The 25,088-nt window shown below is 35.9% G+C and overlaps 3 protein-coding genes across 3 annotated transcripts; 2 read left to right on the top strand and 1 right to left on the bottom strand.

Annotated features, from left to right (window-relative positions):
• Positions 1 to 489: 489 nt before the first annotated feature.
• LOC108772982 (mitogen-activated protein kinase kinase kinase 11) lies at positions 490 to 12,165 on the top strand. The gene is made up of 15 exons (XM_018538665.1): positions 490 to 734; positions 815 to 1,049; positions 1,405 to 1,622; positions 1,792 to 2,132; positions 2,229 to 2,409; positions 2,933 to 3,081; positions 3,183 to 3,355; positions 3,584 to 3,604; positions 3,844 to 4,090; positions 4,239 to 4,358; positions 4,832 to 5,035; positions 6,688 to 6,717; positions 9,576 to 9,984; positions 10,589 to 10,915; positions 11,433 to 12,165. The coding sequence occupies exons 1-15, from the start codon at positions 547 to 549 to the stop codon at positions 12,163 to 12,165; spliced, it is 3,576 nt and encodes a 1,191-aa protein (XP_018394167.1). The 5' UTR covers positions 490 to 546.
• A 6,513-nt stretch (positions 12,166 to 18,678) lies between these two features.
• On the top strand, positions 18,679 to 20,830 carry LOC108773022 (aldose 1-epimerase). The gene is made up of 9 exons (XM_018538714.1): positions 18,679 to 18,819; positions 18,893 to 19,114; positions 19,226 to 19,371; positions 19,445 to 19,672; positions 19,854 to 20,018; positions 20,109 to 20,209; positions 20,287 to 20,359; positions 20,438 to 20,641; positions 20,716 to 20,830. The coding sequence occupies exons 1-9, from the start codon at positions 18,750 to 18,752 to the stop codon at positions 20,806 to 20,808; spliced, it is 1,302 nt and encodes a 433-aa protein (XP_018394216.1). The 5' UTR covers positions 18,679 to 18,749; the 3' UTR covers positions 20,809 to 20,830.
• A 161-nt stretch (positions 20,831 to 20,991) lies between these two features.
• On the bottom strand, positions 20,992 to 24,526 carry LOC108773017 (probable ATP-dependent DNA helicase DDX11). The gene is made up of 9 exons (XM_018538709.1): positions 24,454 to 24,526; positions 23,574 to 24,287; positions 23,029 to 23,505; positions 22,400 to 22,953; positions 22,082 to 22,305; positions 21,812 to 21,991; positions 21,638 to 21,722; positions 21,389 to 21,519; positions 20,992 to 21,288 (listed from the first exon to the last, which is right to left on the bottom strand). Exons 2-9 carry the CDS (start codon positions 24,248 to 24,250, stop codon positions 21,043 to 21,045), a joined length of 2,574 nt encoding a protein of 857 aa, XP_018394211.1. The 5' UTR covers positions 24,251 to 24,287; positions 24,454 to 24,526; the 3' UTR covers positions 20,992 to 21,042.
• Positions 24,527 to 25,088: the final 562 nt, after the last annotated feature.

Raw genomic sequence — 25,088 nt, forward strand, 5'->3', positions numbered from 1 at the left:
ACGGACACGCGCCTTCAGAATGCCGGTCCCTACCGTGATGAGATTGTTTTTGTACATGGGGTGGTAGGAACACAAAAGCCCCTGGGAGATTTGTATTATTCTTGCCCCGGTGGCCGTCGTCGTGAGAACGCTCACACGTTCCCCGATTTCCGATGGAAAGCGGCACGATAGCACCGACGTGGTCGCGCATTGTCCGATTTCGCAGTCGTAGTGCTCACGACCGACCCCGAACATCGGCGAAGCCGATATAAACACGGCCGACGGTGTTCCGGAGGTACGGGACTGTGTGTCGTTGTCGAGGATGCGTCCAACCACGGAATAACGACGATAATATACATAACATATGATCCCAAGTTATCCCCACTATCGGGTAACAACAAGGTAAACATTAGACAGAATAGTAAGAGAAAACGGTGAATACTACCCTAGCGTCTTATTTCCTACATTGCGTGAAACAAAACAGCAAAATATCGTCGTGCGCGCCGAGAGAAGACAGGGGTGTGATATACACTACAGAAGAGAGGAGTAAGAAGAGTGTTGAGCCATATGCCGCCAGCCGGGCTATCGGCGAGAGGCTTGTCTACCTTGATGGACCACGGACAACCAGATGCTCGTCATCGGAGCGAGCGTTTCCTACTCTACTCAGAGAATGGCTCCTCACATCCGCATAGTCCCAACACGGCCAATTCATCGCCACGGTATCAGTACAACAGCAGAACCAATAGTCATACTAGGTAAAAAGGATAGAGTTTGATGACTACAGGTATTATGTCTTTGTGATATCGTCTTGTGCATTTATGATAATTTCTTACAGTTACGGGTCCATATATGGACGTACATCTAGCAACAATATGTCTGATAGCAGCGTTTCTGACACACATAGCGGTGGAACTGCTAGAACTATCTCTCAACAAACTAGTCCATCCCATGGTACACATTCCTCTTCTCAGTCACGGCAGGACAACAGCATCACTATTTTCACAGCCCTCTTTGATTATGTCGCTCAGGGTGAAGACGAATTATCCCTGCAGAGAGGAGAAACTGTTGAGGTAACTTATAATATCGAATTTGATTAGATGCACTCAGTGTGCATATTAAAGCCATCATACACAAATTGATGTAAAAATATGTATTTAATATAAATATAAAAGTAAATTAAACCATTAAATTGTTGATTCATTTTATCATACTATTAAGTAAATTTGTATTTTATAATTTAAAATATTTGCATTTCATATTTATAGAGATTAAATCAGTGTACAACGGCTTTAACATGTACAAGTGCACACTAGTGCGTTTAGTTGAATTTTCTATTATTCTCATATATCACGTAATTATTATAATGGTCTAATACATTATTTTCATAAGAGAATACCAAATTATTATTATTATTTCCTGCAACAGGTTTTGTCGAAAGACACAAAAATCTCAGGTGATGATGGATGGTGGACTGGAAAAATTCGTGGAAAAGTGGGAATTTTTCCAGCAAATTTCGTCGCGGAGGCAGAAAGTATCGATCGAGTTTCGTCGGTGATCGATAAAGTCCAACCAATCGAGATCGACTTTGAGGAGTTACAATTGGAAGAAGTTATAGGTGTTGGAGGATTTGGAAAAGTATACAGGTACATGTGCAAAGTGTAATTTATAAAATGCATAAAGCTATTATTGTTTTAAAAATGTTTTATAAAAAAGATTCCGATATATTGATTTTAAAGCACTAAAAATAAGTTCAAGATATATATATATATTCCATCGAAAGTCTTCTTTAATAAATTTGTTTATTCTTTCTAGGGGCTTTTGGAAAAAACGCGAAGTTGCTGTGAAGGCTGCACGGCAAGATGCAGGCGAGGAACCTAGTGCAACATTAGAAAATGTACAGCAGGAAGCAAAATTATTCTGGTTGTTAAAACACGAAAATATTGTGCAATTGGAAGGAGTGTGTTTAAAGATGCCCAATATGTGTCTTGTGATGGAATATGCCCGTGGTGGCAGTCTTAACAGAGTTCTCAGTGGTAGGAAAATAAGGCCTGATGTATTAGTCGATTGGGCGATACAGATTGCGAGAGGGATGGATTATCTTCACAACAAAGCTCCAATAAGTCTTATTCACAGGGATCTAAAAAGTTCTAACGGTAAGATACCTTAACATTAATGACAATAATTGTATTTAACAATAAAATAAACAAATTGTATTACTTTTATTATAAATAATTTTTTTATATCGACAGTGTTACTGAGTGAACCGATTGAAAATGACGACTTTCAATACAAAACTCTAAAGATCACGGACTTCGGTTTGGCAAGGGAAGTTTACAAAACGACTCGTATGTCTGCGGCGGGCACGTATGCTTGGATGGCGCCAGAAGTTATTAAAAAGAGTACTTTCAGCAAAGCCAGTGATGTATGGAGGTCAGTTCTAAAACTATCAGATTTATTATTAAAAAATTAGAATTAGTATTTAACTATATGTGCGTTCCTTTGCACTTGCAGCAATTATTTATTCTTTGTATTTAATAGACAACAAAAATGAAATTATGCTTACAGTATGTGAGCGTGAAAACGTACCCTATATTAGGTACTCTTTTTAAACTTTACTTGCGTGGGATGTTTATGACCTCTTCTAACTCCTATATTACATTTTAATTATTATTTTTCTCTCTTTGACGATTTACAATTTAATAAAGATTAATAATATTCTATACATCCTTTAGATAAAGATAAATGTAAAAAATTTTATTTGTGAAACAACTTATATTAAATATAATATATATAAAAAAAAATAATTATACATTTAACGATTTTATATAAAGCCGAAATATCTCACGCAAGTAATAAAGAGTTAAAGAAAATCTTCTGATTATTAAAGAAAAGTTTCTGATTGTTTTTTAATTGTGCTTACTTTCCATTAAAGTATTGAAATATTGATTAATAGCTATGGCGTGTTACTGTGGGAACTTTTGACTGGGGAAACACCGTATAAGGGTATCGATGCTCTGGCTGTAGCGTATGGTGTTGCCGTCAATAAGTTGACTCTACCAATCCCATCTACCTGTCCTCAACCGTGGAGTCTTCTTATGGAAGGTAAAAAATTCGTAATATTTAAATAAGCTGTTATTTTTGAAATATTAATGCATCTTGGAGGAATATAGTAAAAATATACTAAAAATGATCATTAATCACAGCGTGCTGGGCATCGGATAGTCATGCTCGACCAGGATTCACGGATATTTTGAACGCTTTGGATGAAGTGCGCAGTGCATTCGCGGCAACGCCACACGAATCTTTTCACACGATGCAGGAAGATTGGAGGCTGGAGATCGAACAAGTTCTGCATGGATTGCGCATGAAGGAAAAGGTATATACATATATATTTAATAGGACACGCTAATTATTTATACATTCGTATATATTAAATCATGATATATATTTTTTCATATATTAACAGCCATAATTGTGTAAATTATTATCTTTACATTATATATATATATATGTATATATACATATATGTGTGTACATTACTGTTAATATATAAATATGCATAATGAATAATATTTCCAATCGTTATTTTAAATGCTTTGCAAAGGCATGCCGTTCTTTAGAAGAGGTAAGACAACAGAGTTGGATTAAGATATCATTGTTATAGAAAGAATTATATGTTTATTTTTTTTATTTTTTATTAAATAAAAATACATTCTCTCTCTCTCTCTCTCTCTCTCTCTCTCTCTCTTTCTCTCTCTCTCTCTCTCGTTTTCTTTATCTATCTCTAGTTATGATAAAGAGCGTAAAATAAAATTATGTTGTTTTAAATAAATTAAATTCTGACACATTTTTTTTGCTCATAAGGAGCTGCGCTGTAGGGAAGAGGAACTAACGAAAGCACAGGTGCAACAGAGACAGCACGAGGAAAATTTGAGACAGCGAGAACAGGAATTAGCTGCGCGCGAAATAGCTATTTTAGAGAGGGAGCTCACCGTGATGATCATTCAACAGCAAAATACACCTACGCCAAACAAGAGACGTGGCAAATTTAAGAAGTCGCGATTAAAATTAAATAAGAAAGAACCTGGGAGCAACATCAGTGCTCCTTCGGGTAAGAATACCTACTTTATTATGCTATTCATGTCGTACAATTAACGGATTTCTTACAAATATTATCGATAAATATTTATTATATTCTCTGCTTGGAACATACATCAGAATGGAATATTGTGAATTAATTTTGGTGACGTATTGTTTAGATTTTCGTCACACGATCACCGTTCAGGACACGGCCTTAGATCGAGGTAAAGTGAGGAATCCATCGAGACCGAATAGTCCACCAGGCTCACCCAGCATTCCGAGGCTCAGAGCGATTGCATGTGAGTAGTCTTTTACTTTGAAATATCGCTTCTAGTAGTACCGTGATTATGACGATGTATTATGCGCAATATGAGTGACTTTACATGCGAGTCAAACGTATTGGAATTGTAATCGAACAATTTGAGTGTAACACTGTTTGTTCGTGGTAGACACTTTGTATTTTTATTCGTGTCGATATATATTTTTTTCGGCATGGTGTGCACAATTTTATTGTTTTTATATATGATAATTTTCCATTTTATTTTCTATTCTTTGCAAAAACCACGATTACTTTGAGCTAATGTATTATCATAGTATATACTTATAAATTGCTGAAATTAGCGTGCACAGTTATATCGTTTGACAGTCGCTTTACGAAGAGTATATCCGTAAAGAAGCTTTACCTCCGCGCCGAATAAGCGAAGGAGATGAGAAGAGTAGTTAGTAGTATCGTAGTGAGTAGCACTTTGTTTCTTTTTCTTTCCCCGTTTAGTACCGGCGGATGGAGTTAAGGGTAAGACTTGGGGACCATCGACGCTACATCAACGTGAGCGCGGGGCTATTATCACTCAGCCGCCGAACCCCGCCTCTCCTGGCGGCAAACGCTGGTCCCGTTCCGCGCCAGATCTCGAAAAGACACCTCTGCGTACAGCCCTGTTGGCGAGCGCGCACCGCTCCCCGCTTCTGCAGGAAATAGGTAACCCTACCACCAAAAAATTGTACTCCTCAGCCAATAACCTGATAGACAATCAGCCAGGATGTAGTAGCTATAACGATATGCAAAACTCGCTCGACAACATCGTGCTGGGCGGGTACTGTGCTCCTTGCAACATAGGCGAGGACTTTGTTATTTTGGACAACGACATATACGAGTCCGTAGTTGTGCAAAACAAAAATCCCTCGAATAATCTCAAGGCCCACTTCTCGGAGGAGCCCTCGATAATCAACGACGATTATCTAAAAACGGTGGGTCATCGCGCGGCCGCTACGGTTCCGAAAGCTACGTCGCCCAAGTGCCAAAAGCCGCCCGAGTGGGAGCTCTCGTACTCCACGAATTTCGTGCAGAACGTAGCGTCCACTCTGGTAGGTACCGCGAAGCGGGTCAAGAGTAAGAAGCGCGACAGAAGTAAATCGAAGGAGTCGAAGCGCAGGGACAGTTCGGAATCGCGGCTGGCATCCTTAGCTGATTTCTTCCGGTCGCCATCCGGCTCGCGTAAGAGCTCCCTGAATTCACCGCGTAGCGGCGAGAGAAAGAACTCTGTAACTATCAAAATTAACGACTACGACGGTTTGGAGTCGAGCCCCGAGAATTCTATTGGCGGCAAAACTCAACAGTCTCAGCACAAGTCGCGCCTTTCCAAGAGTCCGCTGCGAGTATTGAACAAGATGAGGACGTGGGGCAGCCGGGACGCGCTCGACGACAAAACCGCCACGGTTAAAGTGGAGTACAGCGTCCTGGAAAACGTCATATCCATACCGCAACTAAGCCATCGCGATTCGAGCGAGCAGATATTGGGCAACGTCGGTGTCTCGGTGCCTAGATTTCTCGCGGCTAACTCACGCGAGGGGATAGACTTCGAGAGTCTCGAATCGGAATTGTGCAATTTCGACTCGGAGCATTCGAACGACAGTTCGAGGTCGAAGAGTTCGTTGGGACCGTACCACGAGACGACGGGCTCCAGGCACAAAAAATCACCGATCGCATTCGAATTGGACGTGTCGCCCGCGAAACCGGTCGCCACCGCGTACCGTTTAGACCACGGCATCGAGATGAATTCTTTTTTACATCACAAGTCCAGAAGTAACGAATACTTGCGCAGCTGCGATGGCGACAGCGTCACGCAAACGTCGCCCGATGGCCTCCAAGAGGGAAACGATCGTCAGAGTCCGCGTGCCAATTACAGTCCAAAGAGAAGTCTGCCCGCGTCTCCTCCGGATCATGCCAGTCTCTGTCGCTCGACCTCCGAAGATGCCGACGTCGTGTCTAAGAATTTCGCTGGCGAACAATTCTCGAGAAAGGGTGACAAGTAATCGCGCGTGGCTTCGACGAAACGGATGTACTCCCGCGACTTTTTGCATACAGGGCGTTCCGTACGTGCCCGCGCTGTTTCTTTTAATTTCAAAATTCGGATACATTTCCCTTTTTGGGACACGCGTGCATAGTATCCGTGATTCACATTGTAAAGGAAGCGCAGCCGAATTACGAATGCCCTGTATTTAACGAGAACGCAAGTAGAGCCTGCAGCTCGAAACGCATTTCGGATGGCATGCCTCCTATCCGCCGCACTTTTCTCTTTACATGGTATTTGAATGACTTCGTACTGATCGTGTGTTTCTATTCTATCGCAGGCCTCTCTGAGGAAAGCATCTACCACACCCGTAAGTTTTCTCTTCACGCAACGGTTGTTATGTCGTATTCACTTGATGTTTCCTCCACCCCATTTCCTTCTATTTAGATTTTTACTCCGAATTTTGTTCTTTCTTTTCTTTTTTTTTTTTTTATCGAACGACGGTTTGTATTGCGTATTGTAAAGCTAAGGCAAGGATCTCAAGTAGACAATGTCTTTTTACTTTCATAATTGAACGGACTTTTGCTATGAAGCCTTATCATGTAGTTATTAGCTAGTGCTTAGTGGTTGATCACATAGTGATAATGCATGTGTACACCAATCGATAGTGTCTTTTCTCATTGTCTCTATCAATTTCGTTTGTGGACGACACAATTAGATTTTGTTCTGGATGAACTGTACGGACTTCTCGTGGACGTCTGATTGAGCGATACTTTTGTTGCCCCGCTATGTCTCGCGTCCATTATGTAGTATATTCCCAGATCATTTTATCGGGATGGGACTTGGTCTCCTGTGCAGCGTGAACTTATTCAGACTTGCGAGGTGGTTTGGATTAGATTCGGTAAGGGACCAGATTTAGAAATTTAAGTTAATTCCCCTCTCCTCCCCCCCCCACACCTACTCTACGACGAGAAACGCGAAGAAGCTGATGCATTCGAGGGCTCAAAGTTGCCTCGAAAGACGGAATTGAAGGTATATTTAAGCGATAAAACCAAATCCTTAAAACGTTTATACATAGGGCACGGACTTGTTTCTTTTCTTTTTTTGTACCCTCCCACCCCCCCCCCTCACGCGCTATATAATTTACGAATTATTTATCCTAATTTAAGCCGATGTGATACTCGTAGTCCGAGTAAGCTAAAATCTAATAAGAATATTAAAAAGAAATATATATTATATATGTATATGTATACACACAGTCTTTCTGGTGTTGGTTCTTTTCTGATATTTATCTGGAAGACATAACATTTCTAACAAGCAGATCTAACAGCCCACTACTACGCGAAAGAGAGTCACACGCTTCGTCTATTACCGCAAAGTTCAACTTTAACGGTACTTTTACATTGGAGCGTTGTCAAGGTTGTATATCTGCATAGTCATAATTTTATTAAACGAAACAAAAAATCAAAATTACATCACATATATATTGTATAGTATATGAAAAGAGAGAGAGAGAGAGAGAGAGAGAAAGAGAGAAAGTGAGCGAAAGAGAAGAGAAAGAGAGAGAGAAAGAGAGAGTGAGAGAAAAACGAAAAGAGAAATATATATTTGTTAGCCCTTCTTATTTCGTTGTCTTATGTGCATTTAGATCGATTGCAAATTTATTAATTGTTAAATACAACTTTCAGCGAATTGTTCGTTTTTCTGTACTATTTGTTATGCCAAACTTCCAACGTTTCCGAGAGCAAAGATTTTTGCACACATCACATTCGACACACGGAACCACACACGCACACACTTGTATTTAGAAATAGAAATTTTTTTCAATAAAACCTTTTCAGTTGGACACGTTGAATTTTGTTTTTTCGTTTTGCTGAATTTTTACGCTCGGTTTGCGATATTTGCTTTGCTACATTCGATAATAACGGCATAATATATTTCTTACATCGTCCTTTTTATCGGTGTTTCCGTAGAAAAATAAACAATTATATTATTCGTCCATAATCAAATTAACGAATATTCATCACCGCTTACCAACGTTACATGTAACCGGGATTGTACGGTGTGCCGAGAGACAGCCGAGCGTAAAAAAAAAAAACAATCCTTGCATGCTTCCAGTAGGATCCTAACTTAACTCCGATTTTGGGTATGGTTCCTTTCTCTTCCTCAGGTCCTAGATTCGCTAAGGAATAAATATTACTCGCGTGTTAATTCCGTACATGCCAATTTTGACAGCTGCGAGAAATAGGGACTTGCAAACGTTAACCATCTGGTTAAATGCTTCCGCTACAATTATATAATCCGGCTTTATGTGACTTTGTTCTAAGTCGTTTTATTTTAAGTCTATGCGTGCAATGAGAAAAAGAATCTTTATAAGTAAAAGTGTACGAGACAGTATCTCTACAGTAATTTATCGTTTAATTACTATCTATTCTAAATAGAGTTTGGAATGTTTTATGTTTTAGATGTGGAGCACAATACCTTTCGGATATATCTTTAAACAACTTTGCACGTAGTATATATTGCACGAAGTCTATACATTACGATAAGGATTAGTAGTTCAGTAGAAACATTTATCTTGTACGTTGAACTTTGCTACTATTTATGAAAATTGGCTAAGTCCAATATCAGCAGTTTGTAAAGAATATTTCACATCATTTTAAAATAAATTTAAAAATGATGCACATGTGTATTTAATTATAAATACTTCATTAAATTTATAGATACTTGGCTTAGCCGATTTTTAATATATGTCTTATATGTTGTACAATTTGGATGCATACCTTTTAATGGGGTTTGTTCATAGCAAGTAGAAACCGCTAATGCGTGAAGATAATACTTAATTTACATTCTTAACTTTTACTTTTTTAATTGCTTTTGTGCATGAGTAAAAATAATAAACAATTAATAAGTCAATTAAGCATATATAAATTGCAAGCTGTAGCACTACTAAAAATTAAAGTTCTGAGCGTAAGATATGCATCAAGACATTAAATTAATTAAAGATTTAGTTAATAGCGCGGACAAGGTAAGCAATTTCCGACCGTATTTACAAATTTGCAAGACGGGGAAAATAAAAAGAAGTATATATTATGCTTATAAATGAAACCGTAATTAATTTGTCAATTATCTTTGTAGATTCGCTTTAATGATCCTATTACTCTCGAGCGGATTGCGCGAGTGCTACACCTGTCGTCGTCCAAAAAACAACCTGAATATCTTTTATAGATTATACAGCATTACCGCCCGATCTGTCGACCGATTGGATAACGTCGGAATACCCTCTGAAGCCCGGGCTGACCGGGCCCTACATCATGCCGATGCCTGTTCCCATGCCCACCCTCTACAACGGCGAAACGAAAAAACCAAAGCTAAGCATAGTCGAGCTGGTACTGTACAACATCGCGGCGATGCTAGCCGGTGTGGCCACCGGCTATGACGTGAGAATGTCGAACATATCCCCGATACATCCACGACTGTATCCACGGCTGGGTGAGTGCGACGAAGATCCGCCGAGGTGGTGGTTTCAAGCGGACACCGGATCGAATCGCAACTCCTATCTCGGTGCCGATTACGAGTTCAGCTCGAGCAGCGGCTACCCGCACAATACTTATCACGGACGGGCACACCATTACAGGTAATCTGACAAAAAGGAAAAACTTTTTTAGAGAAAATCATTCAAGATGTGTATTAGGACTTGGTCCACAAATGTTAGATTAATCTTGGTTTAACTTACAATTTATTTTTCTAATTCTTAGAATTAAAAAAAACATAATATTCTAATTATTTAAATTAGAAAGAGATAAATAATAAAACTAAGATTAAAGTTATTCTTACAGTTTTGAAATCGGGCTCAGGTGTATAGTCTCTACAAAAAGACTTTTTTTCAAAGAGGAAAATTGGAAATTTATACTTTCCATAAATAAATGTTGCATATATATGAAACAGTTTAATGAGGTCAATATTTATATTTAAAATACAATTTTAGTTTAAATGAAAAATGTTTTCGTTTTATCTTTTTTATTTTTTTAAAATATCTGCTATTTGTTGAAACAGTTTTACCTAGATTTTGAATCACTACCAAACTTTTTACATTAATTTCAAATACAATATCAAAATCTATATTTTTTCATTTTGTTAAATACGTATAATACATTCTTAAGTAAAATGTAGTTGGTTTAATTTAGACATGGAATGATAATTATCTTATTTAACATACATTTACGTGATTATCATTACAGGCCGTTCCTGAGTAACATGGGTGGGATAGCGCCTGGTCTACCATCCGCGGCGATGCCGGATAAGCCACTGCGTTTCACGGATTCCCCACAGCACTACACGAACAGTACGACAGGCTCCAACGCCCCAACGCCTAGCCCAAGAAGGAAGAGCAGCACCAGCAACGAGGATGCATACGACGCAGCCCGTGTCGACCGTATGGAGAGGGTGCCAACGATATACATGGGCAATGTCACTCCATTCCCCGATTATGGACCGCCGATGTACACGGTCGTACCGCCGGAGTACTATCGACCTCCCGAACCGTATTTTATACCTACAGAGTATCAGTAAGTATTAATGAAATATATTATATAGAGTTTCCTGAAAGTTTTCCACGAGGAAGGAAGAAATGGCACTAAGGATCAAATGGAGGTTTATTTAAAAGGACTTTTGATGATAAAACATTAACAGTTTCAATTCGTCGAACGATCCTATCCAAAATGATGGCCATACAAAGATGAAGCTTGGCATTACTTAGAATTATCTCTCGCGTCCTAGGAGAGATGGTTGATCAACATCCATGTAAAAAAAAAATAGCTTTTTTGAAGAATCGTATTTCATTACATATTTTCCGATATCTTCGTTTTTACAAAATTACGGAATTTTCACACTTTTGGGATATCAGCATAATCTTGAAATCGATGAAATGAATAGAACTTTTTAGATGTATGAGTGAACTTTTGATCAATTATTTCCTCTAGATTGTAGATACAGTTTTGCGACCGACTTGGAGAAACCGAAATCATATGACATAAACATTGGAGCATGATTTTAGATTAATAAGGGATCTTTTGTTGTTTTTAGCGACCGGATGCTCGAGTGTCCTGAATTCCCGCACGCGTACGACAATCCGAGTAGCATGAACAGTCCAGCCAGGCCGGTATCCAGACTTCTGCCCTACACGCATCATCGCACTTCTTCGAATGTCTCAAACGCCAGCACATCAAGTCAGAGCAATGTCAACCCGACGTTCCGGCTGGAGGACGAGGACGACTATAACGTATATTCACCGATGTTATATTATCAACGACCATCGAACGTTATTTCCAACTTGGCGACGACGTATGGCGCCAGCGTACTTAATCACGAGTATGGCTCGCCGCTGTTGACTCGCCAGAACTCTCATGATTCCAACTCAAATTCGGGCGAGCGACCGAGTAATCTGGAGGTAGTCACGCGGCTACGCTCAAGTCTGAAACGATCAAGTTACAATCCGTATAACTCGCCCAGCAAAAGCGTGAGCAAAAATAACTCCGGTTCGGGCACGCCGACGAATCCAACGCCACCGGATTCACTCACTTCCGAGGATTCGAGCTATGTTTCCGCCAAGGATAGCCAAATCAGTCGAGTGCGTTTCTCGCCAGTTACGTTCGATCGCGATGGCATGTCGGCACGCGACGTTCACAGAGAAACACTGCTGGACATCCCAGTTCACGGTCAGAGCCAGGACATCACAATACCATTGCAGGCCAATCGGCGCCTCAATCGAAGTAGAAAGCCGAGCATCTCAGAGCTTGAGAGAGAGTTTTTGTCATAGCACTGGCTTATTTAAGCACACCTCTCTCTCGTGTAGAACCAGCAGAATCGATTGGGTTCGTCGATATTTTATCTATTTATCCATATTTTTAGCGAATGATAGTCCTAGGACTGATCTCGTTACGCCTTCGATTATACAATCGCGATTACGAAATCTTATGATCGCTGATTGACAGAAGAATTTGTAAAACGAATTGCACGTTATCGAAGCACTGCCTCCCGCGGACGATTCTCAATAGTAGCAGTACATTAACAAGTCTGGGAATCAACATTCCATACAACACGTATACAATTCTGCGAAATTCATGTAACGTAGCGTAATACGTGATTGGGCGAAACTTTTTAATTTGATAACATAATAATATTTGATATACATGTCGCGTGTAGAAATATATACATATATATACTACACACGAGCGAAGATTACGACGTGACGTGATATATATTCAAATTGCATATTATTCCGAGAGAAGATATTTTTCTGTAAAATACAAAATGTATTTTACAGTTTCAATCATTAACGACAGAGTTTCTAAATAAATTTAATTCATATTTTCTCTAGCAATTGACATTAATTTGTATAACGGTTAACTTAATGTAGTAATGGATATACATTTTATGTGTACTAATATTTTTTTATTAATACGATAATTTGTATAGAATGAGGTAATAACTGTTTTATTAATAGGAAAATAATTTAATTATTTAAAGAGAATCTCTCAAATCTTAATTATTTAAAGATCATAAATTTCTAATTTAAAAAATAACTTTCTGTTTTTATCAAATTTATTTCAGTAGATTTGTAAATTAATTTTAATCTCGGTTTAACTTACACTTGTAATATCCGTTTCTATCAATGTAATTTAACTTTAATCTAAAATTCAACCTGTCCTTCATCTTCTCCTAATTTTTAAAATTAGAAAAAATGAGTTAGTTATAGAATTAAATAATTAGGATTTTAAGTAAGTAAATTTTGACTTGCTCTTTATCTTCTTCGAATTCTTGGAACTAGATAAAAATAAGTAAAATCGAGATTAAAGTTAATTTATATTGATAAAAAATATTGAAATATACATTAAAAAACAAAAATTATTACCATAAGATGATTTTTGTACAGCGTTTACTTTTTGTTAAATGTCTTTTTATGGCTTATAAGATGTTAAAGATGATAATTGCCTCAGTCTATATAACGATATCGTTGAGTAATAAACACATCATCACTCGAAGCTATGCAATTTGACATTCTTTGTGGTTTATTAAGACATTCCAAAAACGTTATTGCATTTATATAATCAGCATCTGAACGATTCGCGTGTATTTGAAGAGTGAAAAGGAAAGCGGTAGTCGAGTTCGCGATAGAGGGAATTTATCGGGATGCATGTAATATGCAATTCCATTGCGCTAATAAGATTAAAGAAAAGGTGTGTTCTTTCTTCGGCAACTATCATATTAACGACGCCATGGTATATTCGCTTTCGATATTGAAATTTCGACATTCAGTATTTCAGCGAAACGAAAGTGTTATCTCTCGCATTTAATATGAAGTTACGTTAGTGTGTTTCTCGTAACTTTGGTGATATTCGGCTCGGCGCAATATACATATAAAACATTCCAGAGAGATTTGTTGGAACGTAAGGAACTGTTCCACGCAATACGGATTGACATTTCGTCGGATTGGTGTAAGCTTAGAAGATATTTGCGCTTTTCGATGTTTGAAAGTTCCAAAGTTATTTCTCCCAGAGTTTGTGATAGACACGGCGAAATAAACGTCATTTCCGTATTGTTTAAACTGGTCCAGTTAGAAGAATAGATTTTCTTTGCTTGTACTTTTATCAGATAACGTATTGCGCGTTTAAATAGCGTAATGGTGATTATCTTAATTTTTTCCTACTAGAAAGTACTGACAGCAGTCTTGTGAGAAATTGTATAAATTTTTGTGCGTTTTGTGCAATTTTGTACAAGCAATTCGCATTAATTATAAATACGCAACGGCAGCTCGAGTATTGTATATTAATAGGGACGTACGGTTGTTTTAGACGGATAATCAATTCGGTTCGAGTTGACGAACAATCACTATTTATAATCTAATTTTATGTACTTTACAAAATACGGACAGCTACAAAGTATTAGTTGTAGTATTATGTACTTAGCCGAACTTTTCTCGCGATTATGTATTAATCTACAGTATTTCCGACATAATCTCTCTCTTTCTTATCGCAATCAGTGTAACTAGTCATTGTAATTGTATTTTGAAGTTGTACCATTGTCATTTTAATAGCGATACGATTCCATTTTCCTTCATCTCACGATGTGCTAAAATTAACAAATTGGACAAAATTCTCCATCGTACTTCGCCATCAGCGCACTCGCCTTTTCAACACTTCTATCTCCAGATATCTCTCCGTTTGTCTTTGTAACTTTCTTTAAAGATTCGTGTGCTCTGAAGAGAAGGAAAACGTTGCTGTGCCGCTATTAAGATAGTGCCTCTGCTCAATGATACGTTCATCGTCGTTCTGTTGCAATGCACAATTGGAGATGTACACGGTTAATACATCGACCCAAAGTACTTCCACCGCCTCGATTATGCCAATCAAAGCGTATGATCGACAAATACGCTCATGAAAATGCGGAGGACATGTACAATTAACATTTTCGACGTTTAAACGTGAATTATATGTATCGTAGCGACGGACGTGATTAGATAGTCGCGCCTTGTGCAGCTGTCACGCTTCTTTTGTACCTTATGAAAACAGTACACCGTTGTATGAATAATCTATGAGCGTGTCTGTAGAAAGTATCCAAAGCGTGAGTCGTGTGCAAGTGAATACACAACATGCAGCTGCGCAAAACGCGAGATGCATACGCTGTAAGATCGTTGTAGGACGAAGATCCTTCTAATGATCGTTGTACATATAGACAAAAAAAAATAAGCGCTGAATCATTATTACTGTTTAAATAGCGACTACTCACATACATTCCTTATACAGCTAATGTTGTGTTATACGATATCCACGAGGCTTCTCCGAAAGATATTGACCACATAAAAATCTGGATTTGCTTCGTGGATGTCTGCGCCGTATTGCACCAATAACGAGTTGTAAGCATTTCAATTCGCAATGTGGGGTACCGAATCAATTCGAAAAGGTGGGCAATTTTCTGCTACCTTCTTTTAAATAATATAATTCAGGCGATATTAAGAGAGAAGTATTCGTGTACCTCGTACTGCGTGCTGTATTTGCCCTGAATGTACATACGGATCGCTGAGTAATGAATTAAAACGCGACGCACGTAATCTTAATTTATTAGCATTACGAGATGACGGGAAACGCTCGAATTTAGTTTGAATCTGTGAATTTTAATCAAAGTTACTTACACTGTCTTTACATCGCATTCGAAGCAATCAAAAACGTCTCGTTTGTACTGTATCAACCTCATGTAGCGTATAACGGAGTCACGGATTCTTTTATCTTCTTCGTCGTGAAAGCCGCTTCTCGTTTACACTATTTTTCCTGAATGACGATCATCAGTATTGTAAATGTACGCTGTGTGTGATGTACATGAAATGTGTTAGAGGAAAGAGAATTTCTTTGGTGGTTTTCATCGCGAACGACTCGTTTACCCAAGCGGACAACTTATAAAAATATGAAATAGAGTTTTAAACTATTTCGTATAAAAACTGTGTAAAAACGTATAAAATTTTAAACGTTTATATTTCAATTTATACATTCATTAAACATATTTCGAACGCAACTGTATTGCTCAGATAGTTATAATGAAGAATAAAAAAGTCAACCACCAATAGAAATCCTCTAGCAAATAATTTTACAAACGATGGAGATGCATGAAATTTTTCTTAAGCTTTAAAAAATGTGGATCCATCGAATTGACGTTCTTGCAATGATAAAACTTGCAATATTAATTGACTTTTCTCTTTTTACATTCGCAATAACTTTATTGAATTAATAGATAATAATCTGGCTTTTTTATTACAATTATCTCTTTCTTACAACACATTTAATGAATATATCTCTCTACACTGTGCGAAGGTATTTCTGCGGTGCTAATATCACGTACTTAAATACGTTAAATAAGTGACACATAGAAATTCAAAATGCTTCCAAGGTAATCGAGAGAAAACGCGAGGAAGAGTGAAAGAGAGAAAATGTTGGATGAAGTTAGTGAATGCTGATATTCGAGAATAATTGTTCATATATATATATATATATAATAAGCTATTATTGTGTATGGCGTATCCGTCGCCGACAGTGCTAGTCTAAGCTATATTTATTTTTTATATATATAACAAACACTTTAGCATAGAGATTAAGGAGATAAGAATCCGATTTTATACTTTATTAGAGAGCATTTATGAAATATGTTTGACTCGTTGGGCAAAACGTGTATATGAAACGTGTGTTCAGAATAATTCTATATATATATATGTATACATACAAGATAAATTACGTTGTATCATATCAAACGCAACTGAGGTCTCTTTATATAATATCAATCTATAAATATATTTCACTGTAAAGAAAACTCAATAAATTTATCATGTATCTCGTTCGTATAATATTATATATTAATAATATATACCAATGACAGTAATTTGTGATTTTTTTTAGATATCTTATTATATACAACTCCAATTTATCAGACTTAAAAAGAAATGAATTTCTTCCTTTAAACGATTAACATTTTTAATTAATGTTATACAATAGTCAATTCTTCTCATTCTTTTAATTCTTTTCTCTCTGCCATTTGTTACATATACGACACACTTTGGTACAAGATAAATTTATGAAATTTATGTGAGGGAAATAGCATACGAATGTGGTTCGTAACGCGAGACTCTCTCTAACACCTGTTTTTATGTAATATACAATATGCAACTCACATTTACAATATAGTCCTCACTAGTTTAGTTAGATCTAACGAGAGTGGACATTAAGACACTGAAATAAAAAAAAAAATACTCATCGTGAAACATATGATGGAGGATTTTGCCCGTTGCTCTCTGAACTGCTGTTTCTTATGATGTCGCATTTAAAAGGTGTAAATATACTTTACGACGTAAACAGATTGTATCGAGATTGCATGCAGCTTGCGCGATTTAGCAAATTGTACAATAACGACCACGACCAAGACGATTAATTGTAAACGAATTGTCTATTCGATGTACACACATTCTGCGCTGTGGTAGCTCCTATTTGTACGCTTCTGGCGTGTGTAGAAAGTTTAATGTATTTCATAAATATAAAAACGACTTATTGGCGCGGGGCTATCACAGTTTGGTACATACATATACATAAATATGCAAAATTAAAATTTTTCTTTCTGTCAGTATTCCTTTGTAATACATGAACTGTAAAAAAATGTAGGATGTAACAGCAATTTATCAGGTCACAGGCAATTTATTTAAGCATGGAGTAATTCTGTAGTTTATAAGTATGTTAAGCTAAGTGCAATGTGTTCCACGTGTATTTAAGTGAGACAAATGAATCGCTTCAGTGCGCGCCTTAAAGTAAACGAGAAACATCGCAAAAATCCAAAGCTTTCGACGGGAAAATTCTTCAATGTAATATAACTTTTGCGCAGCGATTTTTTGCATAAGTTCGGAAGTATTCACTTTCGATCCGCGGGAATCTAATCTTTTTTTTTTTACCGATGTAGGCAACGAACGTAGATTGTCAAGAGATCCTACAGGATCGGTTTTTATCTACGAGCGGGAAGAGAGAAATGATTATTATATAATAAACGAATGAATATTAATTTCACGATGGATCCCCGAAAACTCGATTGTTTAAAAGCGAAAAATATATCGTAATAACATATTCTGTCTTCGATTCTTTTAATGTGTTGTCTTTATTCCTAATAACTACAAAGAGAGAAATTCAAAAAAAGTGTTTGTATGATGTCTGACCTGCACTAAAAAAGTTCATGTATTTTTCCAAGTATTGTACATTACACTATAAATATTAATTATATAAAAATTATAAATAATAACTGGAGTATACATAAAAATGATAATAAGAATAATAATAAAATAGGTTTATTATTTTATTATTTTAGCATATATTGTATTATTATGATAACATTTTATGAACTATAAATCGTTATATTTACTCTTATTTTTACTTTTACTCTGATCATAATTTTATTAATAAATAATTTCAAATAACAGTATCAATAAGTTTTAGCTCTTTGAGCGATTATTTAATGTCTTCCACATTCCTACGAAATATGATAATTCTTAAACAATTTAGAATGGTTTAACAATATAACTCAGTCTATAAAATTATTTTTATGTTAGGCAATCATAAATTATATTTTATATATATTATAAATTATAATATATATTTTACAAGAAAGTAAAAAATGCGATTTTCTGATGTCAAAACAACGAAAAATATTTAAAACGTCAGAATATTTTGTAACCGCTATTTTCATTATTCTTGTCACAAAATTAATGTCACGAATTGTTTAATATAAACACGAGGTCATAACAGTAAAATTTTTCGTTTTTATTATATCATTTGTAATAAATGGCTCGACAGTAAATTGGATAACATTAAGAAATGAAATATGGTTACTTACGATTGCAATTGCAAGGATATTACAATCACAGAAGGAATATTTGGAGAAATTTATGCCGGTGTTTTGTTACTTCATAAGATAGCCTGACTTCTGTCGATGATAAAGTAATGTAAAAGCCGTTTTAATTACAGAATCAGCGGAGGATAAAATACGCCGCTATGGCAACAAAACATATTACGAGGATGCTGAAAGTAAAGGACTCCGATTAATGCCAGTAAAATCATACACGATGATTAATAAGAATGGCCTAGAGGTCATCGTTATTTCCTGGGGTGGGACGATCGTTTCTTTAAAATTTCCCGACAAGTTTGGGTGTGTCGCAGATGTTGTGCTGGGTTTCGATGATTTGAAGAGTACGAACTCTTGACGTAATTACATATTTATTCATCATGTTCATTTAATCTCCTCGATTTTAATTAACTTTATAAATAATTAATAGGAACGATTCACATTTTTTTTTTCAGGCTATACAAATACCAACATTAATCCATTTATTGGATGCATATTAGGCAGATGTGCGAATCGCATAAGAGACGGCAGTATTGTCATTAAAGGCAAAACTTATGAGTTAACGAAAAACTATCTCGGCAAGCATCATCTGCACGGAGGTGTAAGTCCGTCTTATCAAAGAATTAACAAATTCATATTAAACATCTTATACCAAACATTTCCCTTCGTTTCAGACAAAGGGCTTTGGCCAGCGATTGTGGGAATCGCATATTGACGGCTGCTCAGTCGTCATGACTTATCTAAGCGAAGACGGTGAAGAAGGATATCCTGGTGCAGTATTAAATACAGTGAGATTTAGATTGATGCCTGATAATAGACTAGAAATAGGTATTCGAGCGACAACGACGAACTCCACTATAGTGAATATCTCGCATGGTTCTTTATTCAACCTCGCTGGACATGTAATTAATATACATTCTGTACAATGTTAGCACAGTTGAAGCTGGAACCATCCTAGAATCGCGGTGAATAATTTAATAAATATAATATTTTCTCCTTTTTTTATTTTTATACCAAAGAAGGTATGGTTCTAGTTTCAGTAAGAATTATATAACAGGTCTACTTATTTGGATGTAATTATAGGACGCTGGTAAAAACGAATTGATGAAGCATAGGATCTCATTGAACTGCGATCGCTGGACCTTCGCGGATTATACGGACCCAATACCAACCGGCAGCATCCGAGGGGTTGGAGGAACCATTATGGATCTGCGTGTACCAAAATTTCTGGAAAGCTGTATCGAGAAGGCATCAAATTGAAGTTCATGCAAATTACAATAGTTGAATCATGATCTAATAATTGTGTAAAAAGACATTATGAATTTGCGTAAGCTGCAGGTTCCTCCAGGAGAAGGGTACGACCATAACTTCTGCGTCACGCCAAATTGGCACGGGGGTAACGCGTACGTCGCTCAAGTGGTTCATCCGAAAAGTGGTCGGTAAGGCTCACAATTGTATTATTTATAGTACAGGTTCACTGTAGCAATATTCTGGAATTATAAATAAATATATGCAGCGTTTTGGAGATTTATTCGAATCAGCCTGGCGTACAGTTCTACACAGGCGGTCGTCTATGCAATACCTCCGAGGTACTGTAAATGCGATGATAATCGAGATACATAATAATCCACCTCGAAAAAAATACAAAGAATATATCGTTATCATAGACTGCCAATAACCCTGCTGCTACATATGATAGCTCAAATCATGAAGAGGAATACGAAGAAGAAAAGGCGACTGATAAGATGGAACAATATGTGGCACCTGAAGGTGAATCGCAGGAATTTATTTCAGGGAAGCAAGGTGCTCGCTACGTGAAGCACTGTGCTTTCAGTATTCAACCTCAAAACTATCCAAATGCTATTAATTATGTGAGTAGTAAATCGACACATTGCAGGATTATAATCCTTACTGTATTTGTCATTACAAGATAATTTTTTTTCAGTCGCATTTTCCTTGTTCTATTTTACGTCCCGGAGAAGTCTATTGTCACGATATAATTTACAAATTTGGCATCCAATTGTCTAATTACATGTGACGCGATTCTAAATTAAAAAACATCAAACTTGTATTAATATAAAAAATAATTCGGTCGTGATATTATAATTATGAAGTATATCAACTAAAAACACAAATATATCCTTAAGTAAAACATTTTTGTTAAATTATCATATAGTCGATCTAATATTAGAAAAATTATTACAGATATTATTAACGATTATTAATAATTTTGTAATACTCCCTAATTAATCTATCGATTTATTATCACAGATTAAGCTTTCTTAATTCTTTTTGCTGCGAAAAATTTTGCAATGTTACCAACTACAGAACCAAATGAATCGTTGATCGTCACAGAGCGTTGAATCCATTGAGGCAATACTTTGACTTTATGACAATAACGTTTATCTAACAGTACAACCGTCGAGTAATCATTGATGTGACGAACAGATCGGCCAATACATTGATTTACTGCTTTCATGCAAGAATTTTCATAAAAATTATTTCCAGCGTCTGATTTCTACAAAAACAAGAAAAAAATGAAAAGTATTAAAATTTATATATATAACATTAAACTATATTCTCTAAATTCTGTAATAAAGACATCTTAATATACGTACAACATTTTCGTTTAAGTACTTCATTTTTTCTTGTAATTCTGGTGATTTAATGTTTGGGTATGGCAAGCCAACGACTATGACACATCGGCCCAAATCGTCAGAGAAATTTAAGCCTTCGCTTAATTTACCGCCTATAAAATATCATATAAATTAAAATAAGATTCAACATTTCTGAAAAAAATTTCATTAATATAAATAGAATATACAAATAGGATTTTTATGATACCGATACAACTTTAATTTACTTACCTACTACACTGAACAACAATGCTCCGTTACACGGGGATTGTGGATTCTTGATGGAATGTGCATATTGATCTAATATTGTATTAACCTATACACAGATAATATTAATTAATTTAAATTAAATAAATTAAGTAAGTAATGTATTAGTTATTTATTAGTAAACTTCAACAAAAATACCTGCGATGCTAATTTAGGTTCACGATAGATACGTTTCTTTGTAGAAATTTTGGATATAATACCAGATTTATTTAAATGCTTAAATACTGTGTCCTCATAGTTGTAAGATGGGAAAAACACTACTATTCCAGCTGGTACAACATTACATAAATTTAATAATGCTCTACCTAATTCATCTAGCTAAAATAAAGAATCGGTCTCTGTTGTACTTTTTTTAAGTACATACATCTTTAAACAGTATAACAATTAAAGAGATAAAAATGCTATTACCAATCTTGTATCTTGTCGATTATGAAAATTAAATTCGAATTCGATTCCAGTCGGTCCACGTGTTGCAACGTTGGATATGATATTTTCTTTAGGAATTACATGGTCACAGGAAAATGTCATAATTCTATCTGGCGTAGCACCTGCCATTAAGAATAATTGATCTACGAATTCGGACATTGGTTCCATTGTGCCACCGGCTAGTACCACGGATCTGGCATCTTTCACTACATTTGTAATAAAACATTCAAAATATTCAATGAAATAAATGTAATAAAAGTGAGAGAACGCATGACAAGTTTCAAATAAGTATTTGCTTACCAATGTCGTGAAAATGTGCTGCTGGGTTTAATAATAGAAATTTTATAATCCCTTGTCCAACAGTAGTGTTAGGTAGAACACATATTCTACCATCTGCACAGCTGTTCTTTAAGCACTCCAAGAAACTTAAGATCGCCATCAAAGGATTACTCGTCTGTTCTTCATTATTGCTTGGAGTGTCCACAGTGCTAACAATTTCTTGAGAGGATACATCATTGTTTTTAATCGAGTTTAAAAATTCCGTTATGCCAGATTTTTTAATCTTCTGTTCATTGATTTTAATATTATTGCCATACTGTTCAACAAATCCTTGTAATTTATGAATGAGTTTTGAAGTTTTAATGAATTCTAATAGTTTGAATATGTTTACTGTATCGATCTCTGTAAGCACTTCAAAATCTTCTAATTTATATAATTTAGGTGCTATTGTTTTATCGATCTCATCATTGGGATGAGATTTCGTTGTTGCTCCAAAGAGAGTCAGAAGTTTCTTCAAACAAAAACTCAATTGGCCTAGATACATCACGCTTTTAGCAGAGAACAATGATTCAAATCTACAATCAGATTACTTTCAGTCAAAAATTTATCTAGCAACTTAATAATAATAATAAAAAAAAGTGCAGCAATACCTTTTCTGATATTGCGACAGCTGACTGTAACAGTGGAGCAAATTTCTTCCGGTAATTACAGAATTGTGCATTCTTTCGATGGCGTCCAGCAAATTGTGGGCTTCATCTATTATTAATATGTTTCCTTTTAAGTCTATCCCTAAACTGGCTCTAGTATTCTTATGAAAAATAGAATTGTATGGTACTAATATTAATTGACCATTTTGCAGAGATTTTCTCGAGCCATAATATGGACAAGTATTACTTTCTTGTCCTCTCTGCGTTATTTCCTCAATATCTTGAATATTTGTTAGAACCTCAGCCATTAACAGTTTCTGATCACCTGGTATAAATGGGCAACTACTTGCGGTTTTTGATCTTTTTAGATCCTTTTCTTTCTTAACAGTAGTCTTTTTTCTTTGTAGTTGAAGACAGGTTTCATTAATCAGACTGATATGCTTCAACTTCTTGACATTTTTGTTGATGCAGTAATTTTGCCTAGAATGAAATAAAATGTTAATAAATTTTAGCTAGACGATATATTACATTAAAAATAAATGAAATACCTTGATGAGAGTGGTACTACAGAAATCTCTTGAGAGTAGGGAGATCTTTTCAATTCATGGACGAACTGTGTTAACTGAGAATGTGTTCTGGAGCAGAAGAAGATTTTAGTACTCTTAAATAATGGTTCATCTGTATCTTCTTCCTCAGAACTTTCTGAATTTGACAAACCATCTTCCAAGATAAGATTCTCGATACCACAAACGTCAGTGTTTATTTCCTCTATCTTATCCGATTCTGGAACTCTTTTAGTAAATTGTTGCCTTATTTTTCCAGATGTTTTCACCTTTTTTGATTCAACAATTATTTTTCTAAGCTTTTCTTTTTGGCTTTCATACTCAAGCAATGCGTTTAGCTTGGCTTGTAATGGTTGTTTCTCAGCATTAAGCTCTATCTGCTCTGTCTGTACAGTAAACCAATTATCAGATAGCTTCTCACAGTTTTTTAATTTATCATCTATTTTAGTGATTGCTGAAAGTAACTCTTCCTTCCTCCATTTCTCATGATCAATCAACCATTTAAGCGCACCACAAATGAGGGACAAAGATTTTCCAGTCCCTGTGGGACTTTCGAATAGGCCTAGCTTACTACCTTCCAAACAATCATAGAGATTTTTCATAAATCGCTTCTGGATTTCGTACGCTGGGAAAGGAAATGGAAATTCCTGTGGGGGTTCCATTCTGTGTTTCCCTTAAGACTTTTTAGAATGTGAAGTCCTAAAAAGAGAAAATAACATTCTTATATACATATATAAATCTCATGCAGAAATAATCTACAATAAGTTGTGGAATTGCATACATGCATAAGTATTACATACATAACGATAATACGCAACATAGAACATTATATGTATGGTATATATTATAATAATAAATCGTCAACCTGTCATTCCCTATAAATTCTGTATTTTGTTTTCTGCTTTGCATTCCTCTGCTTCCAGCAACGTCTTGCTGAAATGTTTCCCGCTTTAAATATTACCAACTATTACTAGTACTAGGGAGTTAATTTTTTTCCGTAAGATAGACAAAGAAAACACGCATAACAAACAACACGCGTGCCTCCGTCAGTAAAATGGCAAAAAATCGAAATATGAAGTCACGTTTCAATGATAAAATAGAAAAAGAGAGAGATGGAATTATCGCACATTACAAAATGTCCTAATGAGTTTTGGGGAATGCATACACAAAACAACACATTCAATAGTCATTTATTTACTTTTTGCTACATCTCTCAATACAAATAACATCAAAATTTATATAAAAATCGATAACTCTAGTTATTTACTAGTTAGCCACATATTGATAATCAATTAATCAGTATATAGTCCTCTGCCGGAATAATTGTATATTACATTACAGATTCCTTTTTTTTTTTATTACAGAAAGATGTAGATGTCACTCCTATAGTCGCTTGTTTTGCTATCTAACCTCAAACTGTCCTATTTGGACACAAATAGGCATAACGGTTGTAATCAAGTTAATTATTTATTGTCTTTATTTTTATTATAGGAAAATGTT

This window comes from Cyphomyrmex costatus, unplaced genomic scaffold (genome assembly GCF_001594065.2).
Source record: "Cyphomyrmex costatus isolate MS0001 unplaced genomic scaffold, Ccosl1.0 scaffold196, whole genome shotgun sequence".
In the NCBI taxonomy this organism is placed as follows: Eukaryota; Metazoa; Arthropoda; class Insecta; order Hymenoptera; family Formicidae; genus Cyphomyrmex; species Cyphomyrmex costatus.

What these genes read in the sequence shown, in the direction of transcription:
- LOC108773017 (XM_018538709.1), bottom strand. Translation starts at nt 24,250, where the DNA reads ATGGAACCCCCACAGGAATTTCCATTTCCTTTCCCAGCGTACGAAATC. An exon ending in CTGTCGCAATATCAGAAAAG is followed by an intron (nt 22,954 to 23,028) that starts GTATTGCTGCAC and finishes ATCTGATTGTAG; the next exon opens with ATTTGAATCATTGTTCTCTG. An exon ending in ATCGACAAGATACAAGATTG is followed by an intron (nt 21,992 to 22,081) that starts GTAATAGCATTT and finishes TCTTTATTTTAG; the next exon opens with CTAGATGAATTAGGTAGAGC.
- LOC108772982 (XM_018538665.1), top strand. Translation starts at nt 547, where the DNA reads ATGCCGCCAGCCGGGCTATCGGCGAGAGGCTTGTCTACCTTGATGGAC. An exon ending in GTGGAGTCTTCTTATGGAAG is followed by an intron (nt 3,082 to 3,182) that starts GTAAAAAATTCG and finishes CATTAATCACAG; the next exon opens with CGTGCTGGGCATCGGATAGT. An exon ending in GATTGCGCATGAAGGAAAAG is followed by an intron (nt 3,356 to 3,583) that starts GTATATACATAT and finishes TGCTTTGCAAAG; the next exon opens with GCATGCCGTTCTTTAGAAGA.
- LOC108773022 (XM_018538714.1), top strand. Translation starts at nt 18,750, where the DNA reads ATGGTTACTTACGATTGCAATTGCAAGGATATTACAATCACAGAAGGA. An exon ending in TGGAAAGCTGTATCGAGAAG is followed by an intron (nt 20,019 to 20,108) that starts GCATCAAATTGA and finishes CGTAAGCTGCAG; the next exon opens with GTTCCTCCAGGAGAAGGGTA. An exon ending in GTCTATGCAATACCTCCGAG is followed by an intron (nt 20,360 to 20,437) that starts GTACTGTAAATG and finishes TCGTTATCATAG; the next exon opens with ACTGCCAATAACCCTGCTGC.